The 26,416-nt window shown below is 36.5% G+C and overlaps 1 protein-coding gene across 3 annotated transcripts in view; it reads right to left on the reverse strand.

The window, feature by feature from the left end:
• The window catches only part of FAT1 (FAT atypical cadherin 1), a 100,563-nt gene that overhangs the window by 46,251 nt on the left and 27,896 nt on the right, over window positions 1–26,416 (reverse strand). For all 3 annotated transcript variants that reach the window (XM_010073306.1, XM_010073305.1, XM_010073304.1), the window contains exons 2-5: window positions 24,930–25,244; window positions 5,152–5,213; window positions 817–1,146; window positions 91–301 (exon numbers count right to left, since the gene is read on the reverse strand). In XM_010073306.1, the coding sequence (XP_010071608.1) occupies window positions 91–301; window positions 817–1,146; window positions 5,152–5,213; window positions 24,930–25,244 (918 nt within the window). The remainder of the gene's footprint in view (window positions 1–90; window positions 302–816; window positions 1,147–5,151; window positions 5,214–24,929; window positions 25,245–26,416) is intronic.

The raw sequence follows: 26,416 nt of genomic DNA on the forward strand, positions 1-26,416 counted from the left end.
CGGTTAAGAAACCAAACTGAAATGAGCCCTCCAGTATCTCAGACTCCATGCATTTGTTTCTAATAATAAAAACTCTTAAGGCATCCTTACCCGTTATGTCAAACCAAAGTGGTGTTCCAAGAGGTTCAACAGCTATTACACCGATCATGTGAGCAACTGGGTCACTTTCCATCACCGTAAAAGAAAAAAATGCTTCCTCAAAATAAATGGGCTCTGTGGGTGGGATGGGCTTTGGAATCCATTCTATGTGAAGCCGTGTAGTTGATGATTTTTGTGGACGACCATTATCTACAGCTTTAATCTGTGAAACAGACACATCTTTTAGGCTACAGGATCACATAAATCATTACGTCACATAAATGGAGAAGCAGTAATAAGCTCCAAGCATGTTTGCTTGTGTGAGATACACCTAAAAAGGTTAAGTGCCTCTCAAAGTGCCACTTGCCCTTCATTATCTGGGCAGCAAATGGAGAAAAAGCATGCAGCACCTGATAGTACCACAAACTGTTACCATAAATTCGCTTTTCTTTGCTTTCTTCTTGAAAGAGAGTCAAACTGATTGTTTATGTTCCCTTGTCATGCTCATTATCTGTCAAGTTCTGGAAGAGAACAGCAGCTTCTTGATTCACTTTCTCAATATAAACATCTTTAAAAAAACCAAACAAAACAACCCACAAAACAATACTTCTGGATTTGTTGAAGCTTGCTTTCTTCAGATACAGTAGTCACTCATCTGACAGCTACTGAATAAGAAGACATGAGAAAACAGGTAAAAGAACACTTCACACATTCATGATAGACAAGATTTTGACTCACTGAAAGGATATCATAGTCCCTTGCTGCAGAAAATTTCTTCGACGAAACCACTCCAGTTTTCGGTTCAATGAAGAATTTACCATGTTCATCACCTTCTTCAATGCTGTAAGAGATCTCTGCATTGGGGCCTTCATCTTTATCCACAGCAATAACTCGATAGATCGGCTCTCTCTTAGCAGTTCTCTCTCGTTCTGGCTTACCACGCTCTGGAAGACGGATTTTGTAGAACTTTTGCAAGAACTGAGGCTTATTGTCATTTTCATCTAAAACCTTCACAATCACCCGTGCAATTGCTGATTTTGCAGGAATACCGTTGTCTGTTACCATTACCTGTTTTTATTAAAAAGGATATAGTTAGTACACAATTCAAACAAGATCTTTCCAACAATGCTCTTTTTCAATCAGATTTTCCTACAATTGCCTACAACTTTAAAGTAATTCCCTAACTTCAGTTACTTACAGACCATTGGATAAGGCTATTCAGTGAGTTATTTAGAAAAGGTATTACACAGGTTTATTCAGCTACTATCTTAACATTTTGATGCTTGATGTATGATGTGTAGGAGTTGATAGATATATATTAAATCTAATTTACTTTTTTGCAGCATTGTAACTGAAATATTAACTTGAGTACAGGATCAGCACACAAGTATAGTATCTCTGATAACAGCTTCACTGTAATAATATCTTATTATACTTCCAGCCTAGTGTTTCCTTGCAACTTTTCAATTTAATAACTTGATTTTACATGTCAAAAGATACAATTCATAAGAATATAACTTTTCAGAATTTGACAAGCCTCCTTACTAAAAATTCCCTATATTTTAAGACATAAAATCACTACCGTGTTTCAAAGAAGCTTAAAAATTGCCTTTTAAGGAAGACACACAACAATCTATATCCATGGACTAAATGACATGGGAAATCAAACCAAGTCTGCTCTTCTAGAAACAGTCAAAATTAAAAAGCCAGGAAATGAGTATGAAACATTTCTACAATACTAATTCTAGGACTCATCTGATGTTACTGGCACGGGTAGTGAACAAAAACATAATAAAAGACTTGTGTTAATCTGAAGTCAGAAAACATAAGAAAATCCTCACCCACTGGAAAAAGATCAAACTGTCAGAAAAAAATTCATTTATAGGTATCTTACCTTATTACCTTACCTTTTACCTATTAAATCTCTTAACGGTTAATAACAGGTTAAATATGAGCATACGTAAATTACTTTAGCATGTATTTCAGAGAGGAAAAAGATAGGGGTTTATGTTCCCGTAAGAGCTCGGTTAACCGAAGAGTCACAGAATCAGGCCCACCATTTTCTGGCTGCACCCTGCCATCCACATAAAAGCTAACGGGCTCAGACAGACAACAGACCTTTGCAAGGGAGAGTTTAGCTGCTATTACATAAAGCATTTAAAACAAATTCTTCACTGAAAACAGTAGTACCTGACCTTTAGCAGTTCAGCTAAATTGCAGTTTCTGAGGGGGATTCTATGATTGATTCCATAATTGAAAAGATAACATGGATACAAAATAACAAAGAATAACAAAGGAAATATTAGAACTGAGTCCCTGATGAAAAAACAGAAATTGACATGAATGAGAACAGGACTCGCATCTACACATGATCAGATAATTTTTTTTTTCCCCTATCTCATCTATTTTAAGAAAAAAAATACGGAGATACAAAGGAAACGTTGTATAACTAGCAAGCATAAAGGAAATGAAAAGGAATGAGTAAAGTGATTAACCACCATGATAAAAGACATGAAATGCAACATGAAATGCAAATATTCATGCTCATCTCCAACAGACAGTACGATTTCCACATATATGAATATTTGTTCCCTTTAGTGCTTGTAATGGAACACCACCACATATCTTTCAGTTTGGAAAAATAAAACAAAACCCAAAAACCAAAATACATCCCAAAGGAGAAATTCCAGGGAGTATGGAATAACTTGTTTGTTAACATAAAATTACCATTGCCCTGAGCCAAGCAGAAAAAAACTGCAGATTTGAGGAAAACCTAGTTTGATTTGACTGCAATACCCGTTTTGAAGGCATTGCTGACACAACAAGCAGAATACAAAGATGCAAGAGAATAACATGAAGCTAACCTAAAATAATTGCATAAAAAAGTGCCAATTGGCACTCAGAAAACAGTTACAAGTTGGGAATGAAAGAAAGGGGCATATTAATTACTATCATATAAGCAGGAGTGAAATCAAGGATCAAATTTAATAGTAAACAAGGAATAAACCCACCAACCCATCTGGTCAACATTTCAATGCTCAATTAATTAGCCAGATGCTCAGCACTTGGCTCATAATAATGCTCACCATTCTGTGCATTTCTGGGTTTCTTTCCAACCTATTTTCAAATGTGACAACATAAAACTAACAAATAAGAAAACTGCCACTTTGGGCCATGCTGTCTGTCATTATCGCTCTGTAGTTAAGAGTTCTTCCATTGGATACTTCACAGACTTTTATTTAAAACAGTAACAACTGTCTGGGATCCAAAATGAAGGAAAAGCGGAGAATTATAAACGATATCAGCAGGCAATAACCAATATTCCAAACTAAAGAGCAATCAGCTTAAACTGCTATCTTTATAGAGAATGCTGAAACCAGGAGGACTTATGTACCATTGTGTGATACTGCAACCTTAAAAAAACCCAAGTTCTGTGCATGTTATAATGTAATAACTTAGGTTAAATTAGCAGGCATGACTGCTAGCAGACAACTGCCCACAACATTACTCTGCTAGTGTGATCTCTGACCTAAGTTTTGGCCCAGGACAAGTAGCACACTCCCATACACTGCCTAGCTGCAGCTTGAGAATTCATACAATCCAGGCACCATTCTCAACAGGCAACTTGGACATGGCCATCCTCTTCCAGGGATAAGGTATAAGCAATCAAATCCATACTGTACCAGGTAGCTTCAGGGTCAGAGAATGATCCACAGGTCATTTTATTTACTACATAAATCTAATACAAAAGCTAGCACAATATGCATAGGAGTAAAAGTCAAGAGGTACCAATTTCAAGAAATAAGACATAACTGACATGAAGTGCTTTGGGAAACTGACACAAGCAGATTTAAGGAGGTAATTTAAAAAGAGAATAATATAGTGACTTCACAGGAATAATGTGTCTAGTACTGAACCAGATTTGCCAATTAACTTCGCTATTACTACTAGTAGAAACACACTGCAGAGGAAATTCTACCCTATGGCTACTTATGTGCAAAGAGCTTCTTCCAAAGCTGATACAGAAATAAAAACAATGATAAAAATTTATTCCATCAGCTGCATTAATCCAGCTTGCAATGACCCAAAGGGTTAGAAAAGGGCCATGAAGACTGTTATGTATGCTGGAGTTCTGCAAAAGGATAGTTTGCGCTATAAGGAATACCATTCACCTCCAGTTCTATGCAGTCCTTGTATTCCTACTAGAAAATCTTTCTACAGATTTCACAGGTTTTGAGTAAGTCCAGACTTTTGTCTCTAGCTTTAACGTTAGTTTTGCCAGCTCACGTGCAGACTTTTATCTACCAGGAGCAGAGGCACAATAAGGGTTCCAGATAAATCTTAGTATGTAAGTATCTCTGTGAATATTAAGTTTTCATTGCAGGTGAAGGACAATGCTGTCACACTGCATGACAATGTTGTGAAACTAGAAGACTCCCAGTTGTCTGCGCATTTTTCTTTCATGTTGTTTGACAGAGAATGAGAATAGCTATTACATAATTTCCAGGTGATCAATTAAAGGTAGCTAAATAAAAGAACTATGTAATGGATTTCATGCTCTTAGACTGTGAATCCATAAAGCATATTTTGCAAATCATCAACTTATGTGATTGATAAATAAGCTATGCAGAAAAGATGTCTACTAACAATCTGTTCGTATTCTCAGTGTTAAAAAAAAGATTCTACATTTCTTTTTCAGAGGTCTATATTCAGCAAAAGGCAGGCTGAAAAAAAACTCTTCCAATAATTACACAAGAAGAAAAAAACCCCCACACTCCTCCTTTTAACAATCATGCCTCTATACTGCTTGAAATAAAATCTTGGTTTACAGATATAAAGCCAAAAAATTGACTTCTATCTGTATCTTAATTTGTTTTTTTAAGAAAAAATCCCGACACACTGTTTTTATAACATAGGTAGTTCTGTGCATTGCAATATTATGAACACAGAAGCAAATTAGTTCTAAAATCCAGTTCTCTAAATTCTTCATACAGTAATCAAGTATGGTAAACTTATCTCTCTGTAAAAGACCAATGAACCACTGTTTTTCAGAGAACTAAAGAAATTATTTACCTCCAGTACATGTTCTCCCTGCTGCTCTCGATCTAGTTTTCTTGATGTAGTTGTAATCAGACCTGTAAACATAAAAGAATAATTCATCAGATCCTTCAAGAAAATAATCTGAATGACGGTCAGGTTAAACCAGTAGTTACCAATACATGCAATCTTAATTTCTTCTTAGGTGGTCTCTTCTACTTTTTTGCAGAACCTACACTTTCATTAAGGAAAGGGGTGAGGGGTTTCCAACCCTTAAGGGCTGTGAAAATACTCTGCAATCTGAAAGCTAAACTGTTGTAGCCCTTAAGACAGACGCAGTTTAATTTTCCAACATATCTGTGCATGTCTAGCTTCTGACAGGAGTAAAGTATGTAACTCTCTCACATGAAGTCTTGTTTTCACAGGGTGTTCATATACCTTATTCAAAGGCTGCTTACATACGAGAACCATCTGTTTTTATTTTTAGTGATACCAACAGAAAAAGAATGACCTGAAGATATGCATTCATGTTGGAAACCAGAGCAATTTGTGTGTGTTGGCTTGATTTGGCAATGGCAAGGACTAAAGAACACTTGCTGTTGGCAACCACAGAGAATGAGGACAAGTTTTTGATGCTTGATGTTAGATTTTGTTGTGAAAGTTTGATACACCTATGATGGAAGATTAGTAAGGCACGAGTTTTGTTTTAAATGAAGAAAGTCAAGGAGTAGGATGGAGAAAAAGAGAGTGAAACCTAAATACAAACAGATCTTATTTGAATTAATTCTCCCTAACAGTAGGTTCAAAGTTTTAACTACTTAGTTTCATTAAAAGTAAACAGTCAGCTCTCAATTATAGTTGAATGGCTTGCTATGGTGTGGGTTAACCATGCCATGGATGCAGACACAAGAGAGAACTCAGTTTCTTTGCTGCACAAAAGCCATTAACCTGTTTGCAGGTACACACCATTGCTGTGTTCACATGGCACTGAGCCTGTGCTAGTACATCCTCCTACACCCAACTTGGTCTTTCACAGAAGAAAACACACCAAGATTTGGATTCACTTGACTCAAGCCACAACTGGCCAAAGCACCCCTGTAGCAGGAATCCAGCATATGCTAAATAGAGAAGATGCTGCAACGTCCTGAGACCTTTTATGCAACTATCCCAGCTTTCCATACTAACAGGAAAGCACTGACATCTTGATCCTCAATTGTCAAACTGAAAAAACAGGGAAGCAATTACACAATTAAGGACAAAATAGAGATCAAAAGACAGGCCACATACTCCATGCTACTTTTTTCTAACTATAGTGTAAGCTTCTTACTAATAAGACCTCTTATAAGCAAAATTAAAATCCATTTATAAAGTTTTCAAGGTTGATCTGCTGCAACAAAAAAGTCTTGAATTTTCCCTCACTGCTGATAAAAAAAAAGAGCGTGTAAATAAGAAGAGCAATAAAGATTTCCACTTCACTTAAAAGAAAAAGGCCAACAGAAACAGAATTGTATACCACCAGTGCATAGCTATTCAGTGCTCCTGTCAAAATAGTTGTAATTTACATATATACCAACAAAATAGGCAACCTGTACTAAATAATATGAACAAAACCTATAGAGAGCAATATTACAGCTGTCAAATGTTAAAACAACTATTCTTCAAAAAATAGACAGTGCAGATAATGGCTGTTTCAATTATAGTCAAATCTGCCCTTGTTTTTCCAGCAATTTGGTTTGCCATTGTATGAAATCCATTATATACCTAGTATTCTAGGCATAAAGATCTATTATCTTTTCCTACTTTATCTTTTCATGCTTTTATAACACAAGATATATATGTTATTGTTAGGATACATCTTTTTGGTATTACGAAGTAATTACCCTTAGTTACAAAGAAAATGGGAATTAAAAAAAAACAAGGAAAAAATGCTGCATTAGTACTGTGAATTTAGGAAAGGGGATGCAGGGGTGGAGAGAGAAAAAAAAAGGATGTGACAACTCTGTATTAACCTTCTTGAGGTAATATCTTCCCATAGAGACTACAGAGCTGTGAACAATTGAAAATACTCATTGTTATATATTCTAAACAAAACTTTCTGCTGATTTCCTGGCTGGGGTTGGTCAAGCCACAGCTTTTCTTTTCACAAGTCTATGGCGAACAGCACTGAAATGAAAAAATGGCAGAGCAGATGCCTCATCTGCTTCCCTCAGGCAAAGCGACTTGTATATGACTTCAAGAATCACAAGCTACCCTAAACATAGTTTATATTACATAGTCTTTCTGTTGAGTACCTCTAGAGAAAGCCAGCACAAGCCCCTCCCATGAAGCATTAATCCCCTGAGACTCACCACAGCTGCAAGGGAAAAGGGTAAAATTTCAGCATAGACCTAAAGGTGTTGACTGTTGAATAGCTGGGATGAGGATAGGGAGGATCTCAAAAAGCACAGTAAGAATAAAGCAATTCCAGCAGAAATATCTCATTATGCTTGCATTTCTCTGTATATTCAATATTCAGTCTACACCCTCTGACAATATTAGATTCCATCTCTCACAGCAGCAGCAAGTAGAGAATTGCTAACACATGAGAGCAGAAAGATGGCACCTTCCAACAGTTTCCTATCCACTTCTTCCCCCATCAAGAGCCATTAAGACTGGAGCCACCACTAATAAATGCCAACTAATACTCTGGGGAAAAAACCCAACAACAACAGCAGCAAAAAAACCCGAAACTAAACAAATAAACCAAATGCTTTTGCTGCAAGCACTCCAGACAGAACTCTACCATGTACCACTACTTTACATACACCGGTTTGTTAAAGAAAGTCTAATTCCAGGTATGATTTATATTAATGAAGCTGGTCACTATAAGTCAACCAGGTAAGCAGAAAAATATCCAGTAAGAACAAAATATATATGCTTTGATCTGTTAAAATTTCCAGTCTTTTCAACCAAGCATGCCACACTTGTATTAAAACACTTCAGACCAATAACAGACGGGTTTAGTCTTCACCATATATATCCTGTATATTCAGCAGAAACTAATGCCAACAAAGGAAATGTAACACTTCTGTATTTAGAATCACATCAACATGCATGACATTCCTTTTATTTAACTCTTTACTGCTAGCCACTATCTAAATTAAAATTAGCTTCAGTGAAGTGTTTCACTACAGCTTAAGACTGTAAAAGGTTTGATTATGGCAATTACTAACTTGTTACATTTTTTCCAAGTTTTTGTATGTTATAAAATACTTAATGCTGCACCGACAGATTTAATCAGTTGTTGAAGAGCTTTTCTGAATTAAGGCCATGACAATAAGGCCCAGTGTCATCACGCAGTGTGGCTTTTGTGACTGCCCATTAAGATGGTTTGGGACAGTCTTTGGATCTAATACAAGTCCCTGCAACAGGAGCCACCACTCTGCTCTTTCTACTGAAAAGATGAGTTCTCCAACTTCTTAGATGGAACTTCCTCTCTTTCTTTAACAGTTCGGAGATTTCCTTGCCGTGCTCCTCCCTCTACACAAATAAATCAATAACCATGCCTTTGCATACACCACATCCCCACAGAAGTGACAAGTAAAAGATTTCAATTAATCTCTGAAGAAGTCTGTACCATAATCAGTTTTGAAATTCTTATTATGAGGTAGGGAGAATCTGTTCACTGCTGAATTACATAAATGACAACATGTGTGACAAACAGATCACCGTAAGAATTCATTTTTGAAGTAAAACTGACTCAGAGAGCATCGTTTTGCAGTCATATTTTCCTGTTTTCCTTCTGCCTCATCACTCCCCCTATACACACACACAAAACCAACAGAAACAATGAGCTCCAGTAATTCACACCACTGACTATTATTCCACCTGGAAATCAATGCACACCATGGCAAGACAGGTCAAGCATCTTTGGCAAAACACAAGTTTATAACAAATGTTTCTAAAATAATGATGAGCAAAATGGCATCTCTAGAGAACTGATGCAATTTTTCTATTCAGTAATCTTTCAAAATTCACCTCATCACAAACATTTTCATAATAGCAGCTTAATAACCGAGAGTCTTTGGATAAACCACAGATGTTCTGCATCTAGCTGCAGAGGTACTATAAAGAACTGAAACTGACCATAAACTTCCATAACAAAAACACAACAAAACCTCCACACCAGGTAACAAATACAACTGCATTCTCCCTTCTTTCCTCCTTTGAGTTTACATTCTGCGGATATCTGCTGTCTATTTGAGGTCTACTGAAAAAAACAAAATAGTTACAAATGTATTCAAATAAAATTTACTTCAGATTTCTATTTTAAACAGTATTAAAACAAACAGACAAAAATGCAGCTGCAACATCCCATTACATAAATATAAATAAAGCTGTTACATTTGGAACAGAAAATAGGGAGCTGACATTAGCAGGGATTTATTTTAACCCGTATAAGCTTTCATCTCAGTGCCCAGTTACATCACATTACCTCTATATCTGAAAAATAGCACACCAACAATTTCCATTCAGTGCAGAAATGGCAATTCTTAGGTAGGCACTGTGTTACGAGCGCTAATATTAATTCCATGCTATAAGCTATCCTTATGGCATGGATGATCTCAGTGACGAAAGAAGCAGCATCAGAAAAAGTGGTCTTCGCAAGGGGAGGAGGAAGGCTCAAAACATTTGCTTTGCTGTGCATATACATCATGCACTCACTGCTACAGGCATACCTACAAATGCATGCATTTGTTCTTTCACAAATATGCACATACTTTCCAACTGCACATTCAGCTTGAGATGAAGAAGATTCTGGAGCTGGGTGGGAGTTTGGCTGTTAGCCAGGGCTAACCCACCATGACCCAAAAGGCTAAAGCAGATGCCAAGTCTACTAAGCTGCCCCCAATGAGAGTATGAACCAGTAGGCTTGATCTGAATGTAGTATAACAGTATTTGAACTGTAGTGTATGAAAAGAAATACAGTTACTGTGATCTTTGAATGCATTGGCACAGACAGCAGAAGTGGTTTCTCTGGACTGCATTAGTGCAACTCGATCAGTTTAAAGCTTTAGATCAGTTTACTTACAACATATTATTTAAGATCTCATTCTCCCACTTCTACCTCAAAAATGACAAATTGCTAATGAATGTTAAACCAAATTATCTTAGTATTTTCTTTACAAGGTCTTAATATATCCATCAGTGTAAGAGTTAAGGAAGTATGGATCTTAAATTCACATGTGGTTGTTATGATAACCTAGTTTGACTACTGCATAACATAAACCCTAAAGCACCAGGCAAATTACAGCATACATTCTGGAAGTCGAGGACTAATTACATCTCTTCAAGTGATAAAGATGCTGTCACACCTCAAGGAAGGATTTCCTACTAATCATCTTCATTTAAGAAATTGTGTATTATATCCAGTTCAAGACAGCTTTCCCTTTTAGACAGAGGAATGTATCTTTCTTTTGTCTGAAAGACTAAGAAATCCACTGGAATCAGAAGTTTCATCCTCATGGAAGTACTTAGTGTGATCAAGTTATGTCTTAGACATCTCTGATAATATAGTGAGCGTCAAGTCTCACTGTCAGGAAGATCTCTTATGACATTTTTTTAAACTGTTTCCAATACCTCAACACTTCCTGTAATATGGACAAAATGACTGATGAGCACAATAATCCCTGATTGTGTCACCACTGCCACAGCAAGACAACAATTTTTTTCATTCTTCTTTCTTTCAACTGATTTGAGGTTAACTATGACTTACACTTAATTTGCTTTACAATCAGTGACCATCAGAAAAAGCCCACATTTCCTTTCTAAAGATGTTCAGATACACTTTTTGGCAAGAGTGTAGTCAAATCTTGTCCTCTATGTAAGCCAAGAGAAGGCTTTACAACCAAAGTAAATAAAAACAAGTCAATGAAAAGTAATAGCAGAGGGATTTAAGAACAGTTTTCAACTTTGCACCTGACAAAATATAAACTCCATGTCTTACCAGTCATGTATAGATGATGGTTATAAACTGGACTGTGTGTCATTGTAACATATCACCATGAAGGCAGGCTGCTGAGTTAAACATAATCATAGTCCTAACCAGCTATCATAGTGGAGAGGGCATATCACAAAGGAAGTGAACAGCTTTAGTTTATATAGTCCTAAAGATAGTTCCTTAGCAATTTGACTTGCTTTTCATTCCTAAACTCTTCCTTGTCCTAAGCACCTTAATACTGCTCAATAAAACCAGCAACAGAATCATCACCAGTAATTTTCAAGTGCTAAAAATGATTATAAACATACAGTCCCAAAAGAAACTAGCAATATCACTTACAAACACATTAAATGGCTGCAAATCCCTCTTCTGCTCAAGTAAAACACATAAATGCAATAATTTCTTTTCTTTTAATAAAGACTTTATTAAAGACTGTTTTCAAGAGAAATCGAGAGCCCAGGTTGCTCTTTCCACTCTCTTAGCTAAGTACTCTATCCATTAGCTACAGTGTCATGTTGTTGCTTGCTTGTTCTCTCTGGCTTCTTGAACCTTACCTTTTTTGCTATACAGTTGTTTAGGTAGAACAAAGATCACTTCTCTCTAGCATAGCTTACAGACTGTGGCTTAGCACACTTTTCTAGGCAGTTTAAATCCACTTTTAGGGCTAAAGAAATAGTTTTCTGCTTCATATATGAACTTTCTGACAAGGGTTTATTACAAAAATGAGTTACATCACCCTACAAATACACAGTTTTAGAAAAATTAAAAGGGAGATCTACTGCAGTACACTGTGCTGAAATCAGTGTTCCTCTTCATGACTGCACTCAACTAGCACGGTCTTTTCACAGCTTCAGTGCCTTCCCCCCTTCAATTCCTATCTGCAGCAGTTCAGGCAAAAGCCAGCAGGACATTCCCACAGGCACCTAGGTAAACTCCAGACTGAAAGGTCTAAAATGCTTTCTAGAACTACAGACTCTGTTTGCTCTTCAGATCACCTGTTCTTTTTATTTAGGCACTTTATTATTCCCATTTCAGATGCTGATGGATATGCTTTTGATTTATACCACAGATATCATTTTGGATGTATTTATCCTAGCTAAATAAATGTCTTGCCCTTTGAATGGTATTCCACAAAAAGTAAAGCAGTAATTGAGATCTCAGTCCTACCCAAGTCAGGATTGCATCAAATAAGGGATAAAGAACCTAGTCCATTGGGGTGTGCTTGTGTCAGCACATTACACATTTATTGAAGTACAGTAATATCAGTGTTTGAGTTTATTGCTTGTTGGCAGACTGCAAACTGTGTATACAGGGTCAAAAAGTAAGTTACTTAATCCTATGGCTGATATTTCATAGCATCGGTCACCATGTTAAACAGTAACCAGGCAATTTAATTACTCAATCCTACGAATACAAAGTATAAGTGCAAGGTGCACATCTGAAGTTGAGTGTCATTTCCTTTAACTATTTTAACAGCATCCAGACACAAAGACCTGGAATTCGCTGATGAGAATACTCATTAATCATTTCAGTGATTGCAAGCAGGGAGCAAGGACAAGCAACCCACCAAAGATTATGAATGTATGGTGTAAGGCGGAAAAAACACTTTACATCAACACCTAAGTCATCCAATCCAAAAAAACATTGCAGAGCTTCAATTTCAACTAGATTTCAGATGAAGTATAAAATCTGTGTTTAATGATCATATCATTATAGAAAACTGCTCAAACGATTCCTACAAAAGTAAACCATGTAGTTTTGTATACACCAGTTAGTCACAGAGCACATTATTTTCAGTCTGGATTTACTAAGACAGCAGTAAAACTGCTTCTGCAGCAATTCTTTTACTTGTAAAACTATTTGGTGAATAACGAAAAAATAATAAACACACACACTCAAACAGCTGTACTAGAAAAATAAACCTAAGTCTAAGATCCAGCATTCTGAGTACTTGAAAGCATTTAGGATATGCCCGGTTTCGCTGTCAATCACATTATTTTGGGAGCTTCTTTCTATCATACATAAGAAGATAAAAACCAGAACTGTAAATCATAAGCAGCATAAGATGCAATCACAAAAAAACCCCTAGTACTTAATAAATAATAAAAAATAGCTAAAATATTTTTAAATGGAAAATAAAACAACAAACCCAAGTATGATTCTTGAAAGGAAACTAGTAAGTGATGATAAATTTCCTGTAGAATTAACTTTGATCTTACTATCAAGAGAACACTAAGTTTTTGTTATCTCTTTGCTTACCTTGCAAAAATACTGCCTTCAGCACCATCTGGTATACTAAAGCCACACCAATTCAAAGCTCAAATGCCTTCAGTAATTAACTTTTAAGTAACCTGATCTTCTTCACTCAGGTTTATTATCTCATTTCGAGACATACCATCTTCAATAGTTAAGTACAGAATTACTGCCACAAAATCTCCTATCATCTTGAAAGATCTTTTCAAACCTGACATAATCTTACTGCATTTGTAGGGCTCGAACAAACAAACCTCACGTTCCTTCCCAAATGGAAGGAAATGCATTTTTCAGCTTACTGTAGCCAGTGCTGAGTTGTTAATATGTTTTTAAAAAAATCATGATCAGTTGAGGGAAGTATTTAAGACCAATTATTAAAGGACTGAGGTCAGTTTTGAGGTCAACTCCTCTGCCACAGAAGTTTTACAGTTTCACAATTTATCTCCCATAAAACTGATGCAACACACGTGGATTAAGGAAGATTGACAAATTCACGAAGAACATACATAGTCTTTGAAATTTACAAAGCTATTTACAGTTGGTGAATACTGTCTCTGAAATGCAAGGTAACTAAACAAAATTTATTTTTGAACTTTTTGCATTGAGTTAACTGAAAGTATTCACGAACAAGCAGATTTGTAGTTAAATAGCAACAACCATAAAGTCAGTCTGCAAGCATTGCAACTACACCTTGCTCCACAAACAACCCAAACTGTAAAACAAGAGATTTACGAAGTTATTACAGTGAATTAATACATTATTTTAAAGAGAAATTATCAGACGAGGTTTCCATGTTGGCTATTGCCTTAATATCACAATTGCTCTTTTGCAATTCAACTGTTTTTACTAAGACTGTTTTTCAGTCACAAGACAAGTCTTCTGGTTGCAAATATAGCATACAACTAATGACAGCATTGGTTGAGAATGACTGCAACATGAGAAATTACTGAACTCTCTTGGGCATTTAATAAAATTCTATGAACAGGAAAATGTGTTACGTGGAAAAGCAGAAAGTTTGCAACTACAGGAAATTTTTAAAAGTATGAGTACAGCTGTTCAAAACTTTTTGATAAATTACAGTGATATGTTCTAAGTGAAATACAAAATCAGAGTGTCTAGTTAAAGTTTCTTACTGCTTAGCGCATTAAAATAAAGAAGGGCCTTTTGGGAAAACAGTTTCCAAATAACCTCACGGGATGATAGAAAATTGAACAAAAGGACTAGTTATGACTGTGGTCTCTCTTATTAGAACAAACTTAGAACAAAACCATAAAGTGAGAGTTTTGATCTCAGTTATCTCAGTGCATCTAACGCTCCACCTACACAAAGACAAAAGAGACCACCCACTGGACTTAAATGTGCACAGGTCATGTGTAGAGCACAAAACAGAAGTCTCACATACAGCTTACAGAATGGTTTGGGTACCAAAGGGAAGGGACCTTAGAGATCATCGAGTTCCAACCCCCCTGCCATGGGCAGGGACACCCTCCACTAGACCAGGTTGCTCAAAGCCTCATCCAGCCTGGCCTTGAACACCTCCAGGGATGGGGCATCCACAGCTTCTCTGGGCAACCTGTGCCAGTGGCTCACCACCCTCACAGGAAAAAACTTCTTCCTCATATCTAATCTAAATCTGCCCTTTTTCAGCTTAAAACCATTACCCTTCATCCTACCGCTACACTCCCCAATCAAGAGTCCCTCCCCATCTCTCCTGTAGGCCCCCTTTAAGTACTGGAAGGCTGCTATAAGGTCTCCCTGGAGCCTTCCCTTCTCCAGGCTGAACAACCCCAACTCTCTCAGCCTGTCCTTATAGGTGAAGTGCTCCAGACCTCTGACCATCTTCATGGCCCTCCTCTGGACCTGCTCCAACAGCTCGACATCCTTCCATTACAACACCATTCTCGTAATTAAAGCCACCAAACAAATCAAAACAGTTGAGTAAGCAGTCACAAAAAAAACCAGCTTAGTATTAAAAATGTTCATTTTTATCTGGATAAAATTATTGATTCATGAAAGACAAACTCAACTGAGAAAGTCACAATGTTTTATTTAACTAACCTTACATTCTAAAACATAAAAACGTGAAAAATAATAATTAATTTGTGGACAATGGATATGAAACTAGCTAACCGACTGTTACGGGCAAAATCCAGTCCCTCCAAATTTTGACAATATGAATTATGAAAGGGGGAAATTCATCTTCCAAATGTTCATCACTGGATTTTGTGTGTGTGTCTACATGGTTTATTTATTTCACTATTTGTTTTTTATTAATTCAAACAATGAGGATTTCCTTAAGAAAGCTCATCAGTTGCAAAAGACAGTCTTGCTTTGTCAACCTCAGAACTGGCCACCCAATTTGAAAATACAGGCTTCTGATTTTGAAAATGCAGCCAAGTTCAAGAATGTCTCTCTTTAAAAAGACAATAAACAGAACAGTATTTCTATTGTTAAAATACAGAAAGATCATAAAAGACTTGAAAAAGACAAATTAAAAATGTGATTTGTCAGAGGCTTCTTTAACATTTATCACAGCACTGATACTGGATGTAGGAGTTTTTATCTTGAAGGAACTGAGGCAGGAAGTAAGAGTAGCATGCCAGAAAAAACATCACATGATCTAACACTATGAAAAAAAAATTTTTTTTAAGAACTGCCTTGTTCCAGTGTTCTCTGCATATGGATAAATGAGGTATAGATTAGCACTTTGAGGTATTTCAGGGTTCTGGGCAGCCTTAAGCCTACAAACAACCTTCTTGGAATTTTCTTCAGCCAATCATTTCAACCTTTCATAGGAAAGGAAAGTTGAGGCAACAGTGTAACAACTCTGTTAGATACAACTGCCCTTATTATCTCCTTTGATGTTAAGAATGTTTTATGGATTACATATGTATTTACAAATGTAGAGAAAGTTGTTCAAATGAAACTATGCATATTAGAAGACTTCCAACACCATTACAGGCTTTATTTTGAGGCCTCCTAACTCCCTATACATCCAAATTCTAAAATATTCATTTCTAAGTGACAATTTGGAGATTCATACAATATTACTGCTTTTTTTTCTTTTAATTGCATGTTACTTCCTACATTTACAAGACAGACTACTACTAGAATAAGTTTGGAATGCACTGCAGTCTTTTATCTACTGATTTAAAGGAAACTGCTTTTCTAACTGAACCATATGTAAAGACCTCCATGCAATACTCATGACAGATCATCACATAAAGCTGCTGCCAAAGGTCTCGTTTCAGCTCTTAGAAATGCTGAAGAAGAACTTCACAGCTGACTCCTACTTAGCCTTTGACTGTGATTCCATTGTGAATTTTCCAGATGGAAAAATTATATTACTTCATGTGGAATTATATTTTTGCTGGGATTGATCTTTTATTTTCATCACTCAAAAAGCAAACCAAACTGGATGTGAATCAAGGGACACATTCTGACTGAATAATCTTCTCTTACTAGGAAATTAATCAATACTAATGTTATAGTGTCATTATAGACACAAACTCCATTAAGTTACACTACTCAGAGAGCCTATTAGGGACTGATATCTTTGAAACCGATTATACTGTGTAAAGGTAGTACTAAGCAAGTGGCTCACAACAGTATCTGATCACCGTCTCTTCCCTGGCTAGAATTATAATTTTGCACATCGTATATTCTAGATCAAAAGAACATGGGATATAGAGGGAGTCTGTCTCCATCACCTTTTCTGCATCAGAATATGGGAAAATCAAAAGAAAACCTCACTTTCTTTTAAACTCCTGCTTTACAACATAGATCAGGCAGAGAGTATGGCTTGAAGTTTTTATGTAGTTCCAGGGACAGAAAGAGAAGAGAAGGACTGCTGTGCTTCCTGTTTATTTTTCTAGCCCCTACCATTTCTCTCTTTCCAGGGACATGTAAGAGAATAAATAAATAAATAAAAAAAGCCCAATCACCACCACCTAAAATTTAAAATAAGTGATCTCCAGATAAAGGCTTGCAAATATTTTTTTTTAAATAGCTGCCTACAATTTTCTATCTTTTCAAGTGCTAAATCCCTAATTATTGTAGAGTGAGTGGATGTAAAGATGTTATTAGAAATTTCACGGATATGAACTTGTTTTTCCAGTTCCAAAAAAGACCAGGTTGAAAACCACTAGTCTAATAGCACTTCAAGTGCTTTAAACAATATTTAAAAAGAAAAAGTAGCTTCTTGAGAATTCAACTTTCTTTTCAAACATTTGTCTATACAAACTTTTGCCTACTCATGTAACCTTCTCTGTTTGCAGTAGTTCAACAAACATTTGGCTTATTTCTGGTCATTTCAGTAAAGGTAAAGAAAAAAATAATCTGTTCTACAGACAGTGTAATCAAATACTTTCTTTTCTCTGCATGCGACAGGTAAACAGTTGGGCACATGGAGGCTGCTACATACGTGTCGAGCTGTGTGGTATGAATGAACAATAATTGAGTCTGTCTTTTGTCAGCTACAGAAGTAACAAGAACAATTTCAGTGTTTGGGTCTTTATTTAACTTTAAATCATATTAGTGTGAAATGTAGTAATACTGGTTTTATTCGAGTTCTAAAATACTAGGTCAATGGAGATTAAAATCCACAAGTAGTTAAACAACAAAGATTTCCTTTGTTAAAATGGAGCCAGTGCTACTGTGCGGTCACTGGCCCTTCATTTCCTCACTAAGTAATTCTCTCATGTTATCGGAAACCCATGGAAGTTGTTTGCAGTTGTACCCATTTCCTCTTTCACTTCACTCAGTCTCCAAATCAGACACACACACACAAAGATACTGCTTTAAAGGTTACAAACAGTGTAAAATGATAAAATAATGTGCGGTAGACTACTTAGTTGTGAGCTACTAGCATTTTATAACTTCACAAAGCTCTAATGATTACTGGAGCCTAACAAAGGAGACAGTGAGAGCCACAGACTCAGTATTACTAAAATGTTAATCACACCGTTGGGTATGGGATACAGTATGTTCTGAAATAAGTAATTACTCAATGCTTCTGCTGGAATTCCCTATGAAAGAAAGGTCTTATCTAAATGGCCTAACTCCTACCCCACTGGATTACTCAAAGAAACATCCATGGCATTCTCATGATAATACCCAAGTACTTCATAAATATCAATAAATGTATCTTCACAACACTCCCAAGCAGTCAGGTCATGCAATTATTCCTATTTTATGCCTGCAAAACTGAAGTATGGGGAAATTAACACTCAAAATTAATTTTGTCATTCTCCTGTCCAGGTTGCGAACCCAAGTCTAGCTTTTGGAGATATGTGTCATTTTCATATCAAGTTGCATTAAAGGCATAGAAAGCTATTCTTTTGTACTCAGCATTTCTGCAAATCTGACTCAAAATTGTTAGATGGAGCAACACCAGGTAACTCCCTGCCTCATTTGCTATTAGTGTTCTATATTTCTGAAGTAAGGCATGGCTTCTGGAGAAAGTGTTATTTGCTACTCAACCCTGATTCATTCCCCAAGCCAAATCTAGTTGGTACAATAAATGTAACAGGAGTCCTTGGGGAGTGTAAATAAGCATACCAATTTGGCAAAAAGATCAGAAATTACTTCTGGCCTGAATACACGGGCAAGGTAATCCAAAAGGAGTATGGATCCATCACCCTGTATGGATACCTTAACTCAGCAATCTTTGAGATATTAATTATACAAAGCCTGTATCATTGGGTAGCAGCCATATTTTAAAATCATGGCATGGCAAAACTATGCCATCCATATGGAAACAGACACAGAGCCTTGGGGATTTCAGCAAGTGCCTTTTGTTTAGAGAGTTCAGTCTAATGGTTCTAGTTCTGCAGCAATTAAGGATATTCTCCTTAGTTCTTAAATCTCCATGTTTTATGTATGACTTGTTGAGCTGTTCTTGCTGGTCAGTTAAAACTGAATACATTTCTTTTAATTTCACATGAAGTTTACAATCGCACAATTTAAAAAATAAAAACAGAAGAAAACTACAAAGCGCAGGAAAGAATAATAGAAAAATAATTTTGTTCTAGCCCACTACAGTGTTCCTTTGGGGAACTGTAAGTATACATTTTAAACTGCGGAGCTAGTTTGCGTACTGCCCTTGCAATTCTTACCAGGCGTTAACAAAAAGCTTGCATTTAATGCAGGTTGAGCTCCTGTGTCAGACAGAAAGAAATTACATGTTTTGATTGAAAGCTCTTTGTGAAATGAATACAATAACTCTCTCTTGAATTGGCATTAACAGATCCATTTCTAAATGTTTAATCAAATACAGATTGGAAATTATAGAATCATAATACATAGGAAGCTCACAAATGTCCACTTATATACAATAGTATTATCAGTTATATTAGTAGATGCCATGCTAAGTACCTGTTCCACTTTCTCTAAAAATTATTCCAATCCTGCTATCAACTGTCATGCTTCCAACATCCCTTCCTAATTAAGATCTTTAATATGAAAGAAACAAAGATGGAAAAAATAACTTTTTCCACTCAATATGATAATACGAAAATAAAAATATTCAGTAATTTAGTTCAAACAATATAATATTCAACTGTGTTTTGTAAATACAACCACGGAGTTTACATCAGTGAGATGTAAAACTTTTCAGTCCTGCAACTAGATTGGAGTTGAATCACTGACTTTTAAGTGAAACCAGGTCACTACTCATTCCTCAAAGCATCCATTTTTGTCCATTTGTTGCTTTCTCAGACAAAAGGTATCCAAATGAGTCCAATGAAATACAAAAACCAGCAACTAAGAATATTTTGATAATTAAGTTTCAAAGTCTTTGACCTTGTTAAAATGTGAAAAGAAAAAAACCCTGAATAGCTCACAAGCAAAGAAACCACACCCACAATTAACAGTGCAAAATTACTAAACTACTTTCTATCATACATACCAGAAAAAACATTGCACATTGTGAGCTCCAAAGCACAAAACCCAGAACTTGTTTACTCTTATATAATCCTTTGCTTTACATGAGTGTTGCTAAAAGTGCAAATCTTTTAGGATCTTCAGTGCAATAGCTCTAGGGTTAAGTGGTGAGATTAACAGTAGCGTCCCAGGACGTGTGTTATCAAATTCTGCCAACTCCAACCCCATCTAAACATATTAAAGATGTCTTGGAACTCTACCATTTTTGTCAATTACTTCTGTATTTAATTACAAGCTATGTTGCAAGTAGTTAAGCAGATAAAAATTTGTTACCGTAACGTGCATATTTGTCTCATACAGTTCTGTTCATGTTGAGCATGAAAGTTGTGGAATTAGTCTTTGCTCTATTTTTTTCCTGCAAGTAATATTACGATAACTATTTTATTCCAGCCAGCCAGCTCACATGTACAGCAGCTTTGTTTCATTCCACGGAAACTCCAGAACTAAAGAAAACGATGTTTCAGTTGCTTTATGAAAGGCCAGGTATATCTGACAAGATTACAAAAGATTTTTTTTAAGTGCCAATGAAGATTTACTGAAGGGGATACTCAGAACTATAAGAAGCACACAGATACTACTTCAGTTAGTACCATTTCTGAGAAACAGATCAATCAACAGTTCTTGTTGTGAAAATAAATCTTTCTGTCTGTGAAAAATGAATTATATCCTAAAAAGGTCCATGTCAATCAGTTTCATAATCTAAAAATTCAGGATTATTGCACAAAGACACAAATATCTTAGTGTGGAACCTGTAAGATTCTACAACTGAATTAGCTACTTACAGAGAACAGAAAGCAGTATTTTACTTGACATAGGTTACATATAGGTTATTGCTATTTATAATCTGTATTACTATTATGTGTGGGAGTTCTAGCCATGGACCACAATACCATAGTGTTAAATTCTATAAAGAGACAGAAAAAGATGGATTCTTGACCTGGAGAGGAGACAGTAACATAGTATCAGACGAAACATATTTTTAGCACTCACCATATATTTTAGGAATTCAAACACTAGCCTTTCCTTGACTTGAACTGAATGCCACTACAGTCCTCAATTTGCCTTTGGGGTTGCACAGTGGCCCGATGTAACAACATCGCACATGCTTAGCTCTCTTACCCTGTCACTTTCAAAGTTATAATGGGATACAGTTAAAGACTTGACTCATATTCCAGCCCTATCTCCCCTTTGTCTGGAGGGGAAACCTGGGGCCCTGTGAGGATTTCTCTTCCTTTGACAAACACCTCACAGTGCAATAGCCTCACAACATCCAACAAGGGTAACACACCTGCATAAGCAAATAAGACAGGATTTGATCTCACTAATTCTAGTCAAATGTACTCCTCAGCTGAGACCTATTTTAATTAACTGAGGGAGATAAAATACACTGTTATAACTACAACAACAACTAGTGTCTTTTAAAGTGTTTTTTTCAACTCCTTAACATCCCAATCCTAGTGAAAGCACTTTCACCCCAAATAAGATCTATTCAGGTTAAACATATTTGATTTCTGATAGACAGAAGAGAGACTCGGCAAGTTACGATCCCGATAACCCCAGTCAAATCTTATCACTACGTTAGTTAGTGCCCACTGCACGTTGACAGTTTCAAACTCAACATGAACAGGAAAAACAAGAGAGCTCATTAGATCACATGAAATCTAGTGTCCTATGTAACAGGAAGACAATATACATGAGCTAGCTATTTAATATAAATTTAACTTATATGAGCGCACTCTGGGAACACAATAGGAACCAGACAAAGAGGTTTCCCTACTCTTCTCCTTTACCAGTCTCTTCTCTTCCCCTCCTCTCTATGTTTATGTCTATCTAGCATTACAATTTTAACAGTAATACACATCAATGAATTTACCTATCATTGGGATATTAGCTATATTAAAAAAAAATAAAATTCGCCTGCTGAATGTAAATCAGAGGGAGATTCTTTTCTTCTCAGTGGCTGCATTCTGAAACAGAATTAAGTAACTATTTCCACTTGGCCTTTTTTTTTTTCCTTTTTTTTCCCTTTCCTTCCCCTTTAACATAGAGCAGAGGACTTCAGACCGCACTGCTTGCTTCTACAGTATGCATGCTGCAATAAAGGCAGGTAAGAAACTCTCTTGACAGAAAATCTTTATTAGCTTTCTATTAAGTGTTCCTTACACTTCATCATCTAGTGTGTTGAGCTCCCTCAAGCTCCCTTTCTAACATAAACAACACCATCAGTAAGTTACTGACATGGAAAACTACAAACTCTGTCTCAAGAGAAGTCACAATCGCCTGCTGCCCTAATTTCTCTATCAATTAAATAGGAATAAAGATGCTGCTTCCTCTTAAAACTGACATAAGGGAGTCATGCAAGTGTCCTTTTTTAAAACAAAGGCTGCATAATGATACAGAAGGCACAGAGGAGTACGAAAGGACCAGAAGACAGAGAAAGGAAATCAGCCAAAGGAAAAATAAGGGCACAGTAGCCAAAAATAGTTGGCCAATAATACTATAAAGAGTAAATGAACATAAGTAGAGCTTGTGTTCACTTGCAGTTTGAGCACTGCAGTCACTCTGTTCTTTCCACCCAACTCGCAGGCAATTTTACTCCCAATTTCATCAATATCACTGATTCGAGACAACAAGAAATATCAAAGTAGCAAGCAAACAGTACTTTTCAAAACCAGAAAGGGCACGGAAGCAGATAGACGAGCTGAAAATTTTTCCTTTTGCATCATGCATAAGCAGAGGAAGACAAACAGAAATAAAACACACACAGCTAATTTCTTCATTCACTTTAGAAGACTTCAGGGTTGAATTTTTCTTGTTTTATTTCTTAGGCTACCTTTGTTCTAAAACTAATGCTTCTGTAAATATAGTATTTAGATAAGGGCTTTACTATGCTAAAGAACTTCTGTTGCTATAGCTATTTCATATGTCCCTCCTGGCAACGTCTTCGCAAGCAGATGCAGCACATGCTGACAAAGAAGTTATTGTCAGAAATAACCCAAATAAGATATCTGTGTTTGCACTCAGAGCTTTGCTGACACTGCAATTACAGCTGACACAGCATGCAAGTATTCACACCCTGAGCTGAAACAACTATGAAACAGAATGAAGGCCATAGTGTCAACCCAGCCTTCAAAACATATTTTTCACCCAGTTCTTCCTCCTTTAAATCCCCAAAAATTCCCTCCATGAATGAGTAAGAGCTAAATGAATAAGGCTTGTATTGCTCCCTTATACTTATTCGGTTTGTTACAGATTAAAGTCACTCTCTACACCTCTACGACACCTCTAGTCTAAAAATCTCTGGATTTTGAGATGAAATTTCTGGCTGAGTGAATCAAAAGCATCTCCTGTAATTTCTACTGTGAAATAGTACCTAAATGCAAAATATGAAAAGCTAAGCTGTGCCCAACCCAGAAAAATATTATTTAATTAAAAACAAAAACTTCCTTAGTGTTAGGAATCCAGTGTGTGTACTATATTCTCTATGTTTATTCAAAAGCAAGGGATGGTAGGCAAACCTTGCATGGTTTTCTGTGTAGGTTCAGTTAAAATGGGGTACTTGATTTGTTTCCCATCACTCTGCCCTACATACCTGTCGGTATTTTTAATTCAGTTACTAAAAGGCCACTTGTTTCTTGTGTTTGTACTTTCCCGTTAAAACCTCAGTATGTTTTTTTTCTGAAGCTTTCCAAACAACCACTGAACTCCCAACTTTTTCTTTTCATCATATAACAACTTCACCTGCAAGTTATCTTCCAGATTTTGTATCTCTTACAAGAGCAGTTACTTTCAGATAGTCCCTTCTGACTGTGGGACAAGTGAGCATGTAGTTAATAAATGGCTTGCTTTGATTAGACTAAGACTAGCTGGGAAAAAAAAAAAAGCCTGTCAAAAAACCTATACGTGAAAATTGGAAGACTGAGACTACTAAAAACAGTTTGGACGAAACTAAGCTAAAATATGTATTATCATAGAATCATAGAATGGTTAGGGCTGGAAAGGACCTTAGAGATCATCTAGTTCCAAGCCCCCTGCCATGGGCAGGGACACCCTCCACTAGACCAGGTTGCTCAAAGCCTCATCCAGCCTGGCCTTGAACACCTCCAGGGATGGGGCATCCACAGCTTCTCTGGGCAACCTGTTCCAGTGCCTCACCACCCTCACAGTAAAGAATTTCTTTCTAACATCTAATCTAAATTTGCCCTCTTCCAATTTAAATCCATTACCCCTCGTCCTGTCGATACACGCCCTTTTAAAAAGTCCCTCCCCATCTCTCTTGAAGGACCCCTTCAGGTACTGGAAGGCCGCTCCAAGAGTATATTTGCTGCACCACAAAAGCAAAAAAAAACAAATGGGCATTGACCAATCCAGAGTGGAGCTACTCTGAAGTAAACCTTCCCAAAACATGCATGGTGTGGATGTCAAGTACTTTGAACAAACTGCTCCATTCTCAAATCCTCTTCCACTTGGTTGTATAACTTACTATTACCAACACAGCCCAAGATACCAAGTTAACTCTAACTATTGTGAAAGCATGGTTACAACGTTAAACCAAAGATCTTGATTTTGCCTGGTTTATGTATTTACACAAATACATTGATGAATTCACATGTAAAATAAAACACTGTATTGTACTTACCAGTTTTGGGGTTTATTGAAAAGAATCCCTGTGGGTTGCCACTTGTTATCTTGTAGGTTAATTTTTCACTTGAGCTAGAATCTGGATCAAATGCCTCAATCTGAATGACAGATACATCTTTAGGTGAGTTTTCCATGACCTCTGGGTAATAAACTGGTTCCGTGGTCTGAGGAGCATTATCATTAACATCCCCAACTTCTATGTAGATTTCAATGCAAGATGATAAAGGCACAATGCCTTGGTCTGTTGCATAAACAGTTAACCAGTAATGTGACGTAGTTTCATGATCCAGGCGATCTGCAGTCTCAATAATACCTATTTAACAGGAAGAAAGAAATAGGAAATGCTCAATAAATATGCTGAAGTGTGTAAAAATAGAGCAAGCAACAAGCTTAAATAAATGAATAAATAAAAATGAATACAAGTTCAAAATAACTAACATTGATTCTACAAGCTGTGTTAACATACACAGACAAACATACTGAGGCTAACCTGAAGCCAAAAAAAATAAAATAACTACAACAGTTTTCAGCAATTATGCATTACAGATATTAAAAACAATATATTATTTAATTTCCTTTCCAACTTCCTTTAAGATTCATCAGATCAATTAGCACTATTCAGAAAAGCTATTTTGCCTAAAAGATTAAATATGAGTAATTAACAGTCTTTTGGGACTTGAATGACCTTCTTTACTCATCACAGATGATAGTGAATTTTACACCATATTAAACTATCTGATTTAGATGCCAAACTGTTGAACTGTTTACTATCATTCACATTAATGAGCAGCTACTTAAACATGAAACATTCTTATGTATGTGCCCAAATTAATTATTTAACTTAAATTTTCTTAATGTGCCTACTTGGGTTCACACAGAAACGTCACAGAAAAGAAAACAGAAGTAATACCCGAAGCTAACTTTTGTAGCTCTAGGACCAACACCAATGGCTGCCAATACTCTGACAATGGAAAGCAATGCTTAGATCATTTTTACACACATAAAATGAATTACCATTTAAGGAACAGCTACACAACTCACAAACTTAATAAAAATCTGTCTGCTGAGTCTACAGGAGTTTGTCTGAGCCAGAACCAAAAAACTTGAGCCCTTCACTCTTTATTATCTGCTGCGAAGGAAATACAGAATTATTCTTATAAGCAGCTTACTCTACAGGCACAGTCATAATACGCAGGTGGCCAAAAGATATACGATGGGGTGTAACCTGTTCGATGAGGGATGAATATCAGATCCACAAAGCCATGGCAGAATAAATCTTTGCACTTTCCTTTTCCTGATCCAGTTGCTCTTACAGGTTGTCCAATTTGAGATATTTTTTAAATAGAACTTAAAACGAACCCAGTACATGTCAGGGTGAGGGACTGAGCAAGCCCTCGCAACCATTTCTGTGGAAATCTTGAAGGGCTTTGTCATGGCTCTTACTGTTTGTTACACTGAGACACCCCAGGCCTAAACGGGACCGGA

Source organism: Pterocles gutturalis, unplaced genomic scaffold, assembly GCF_000699245.1.
Source record: "Pterocles gutturalis isolate BGI_N339 unplaced genomic scaffold, ASM69924v1 scaffold11427, whole genome shotgun sequence".
Lineage (NCBI taxonomy): Eukaryota > Metazoa > Chordata > Aves > Pterocliformes > Pteroclidae > Pterocles > Pterocles gutturalis.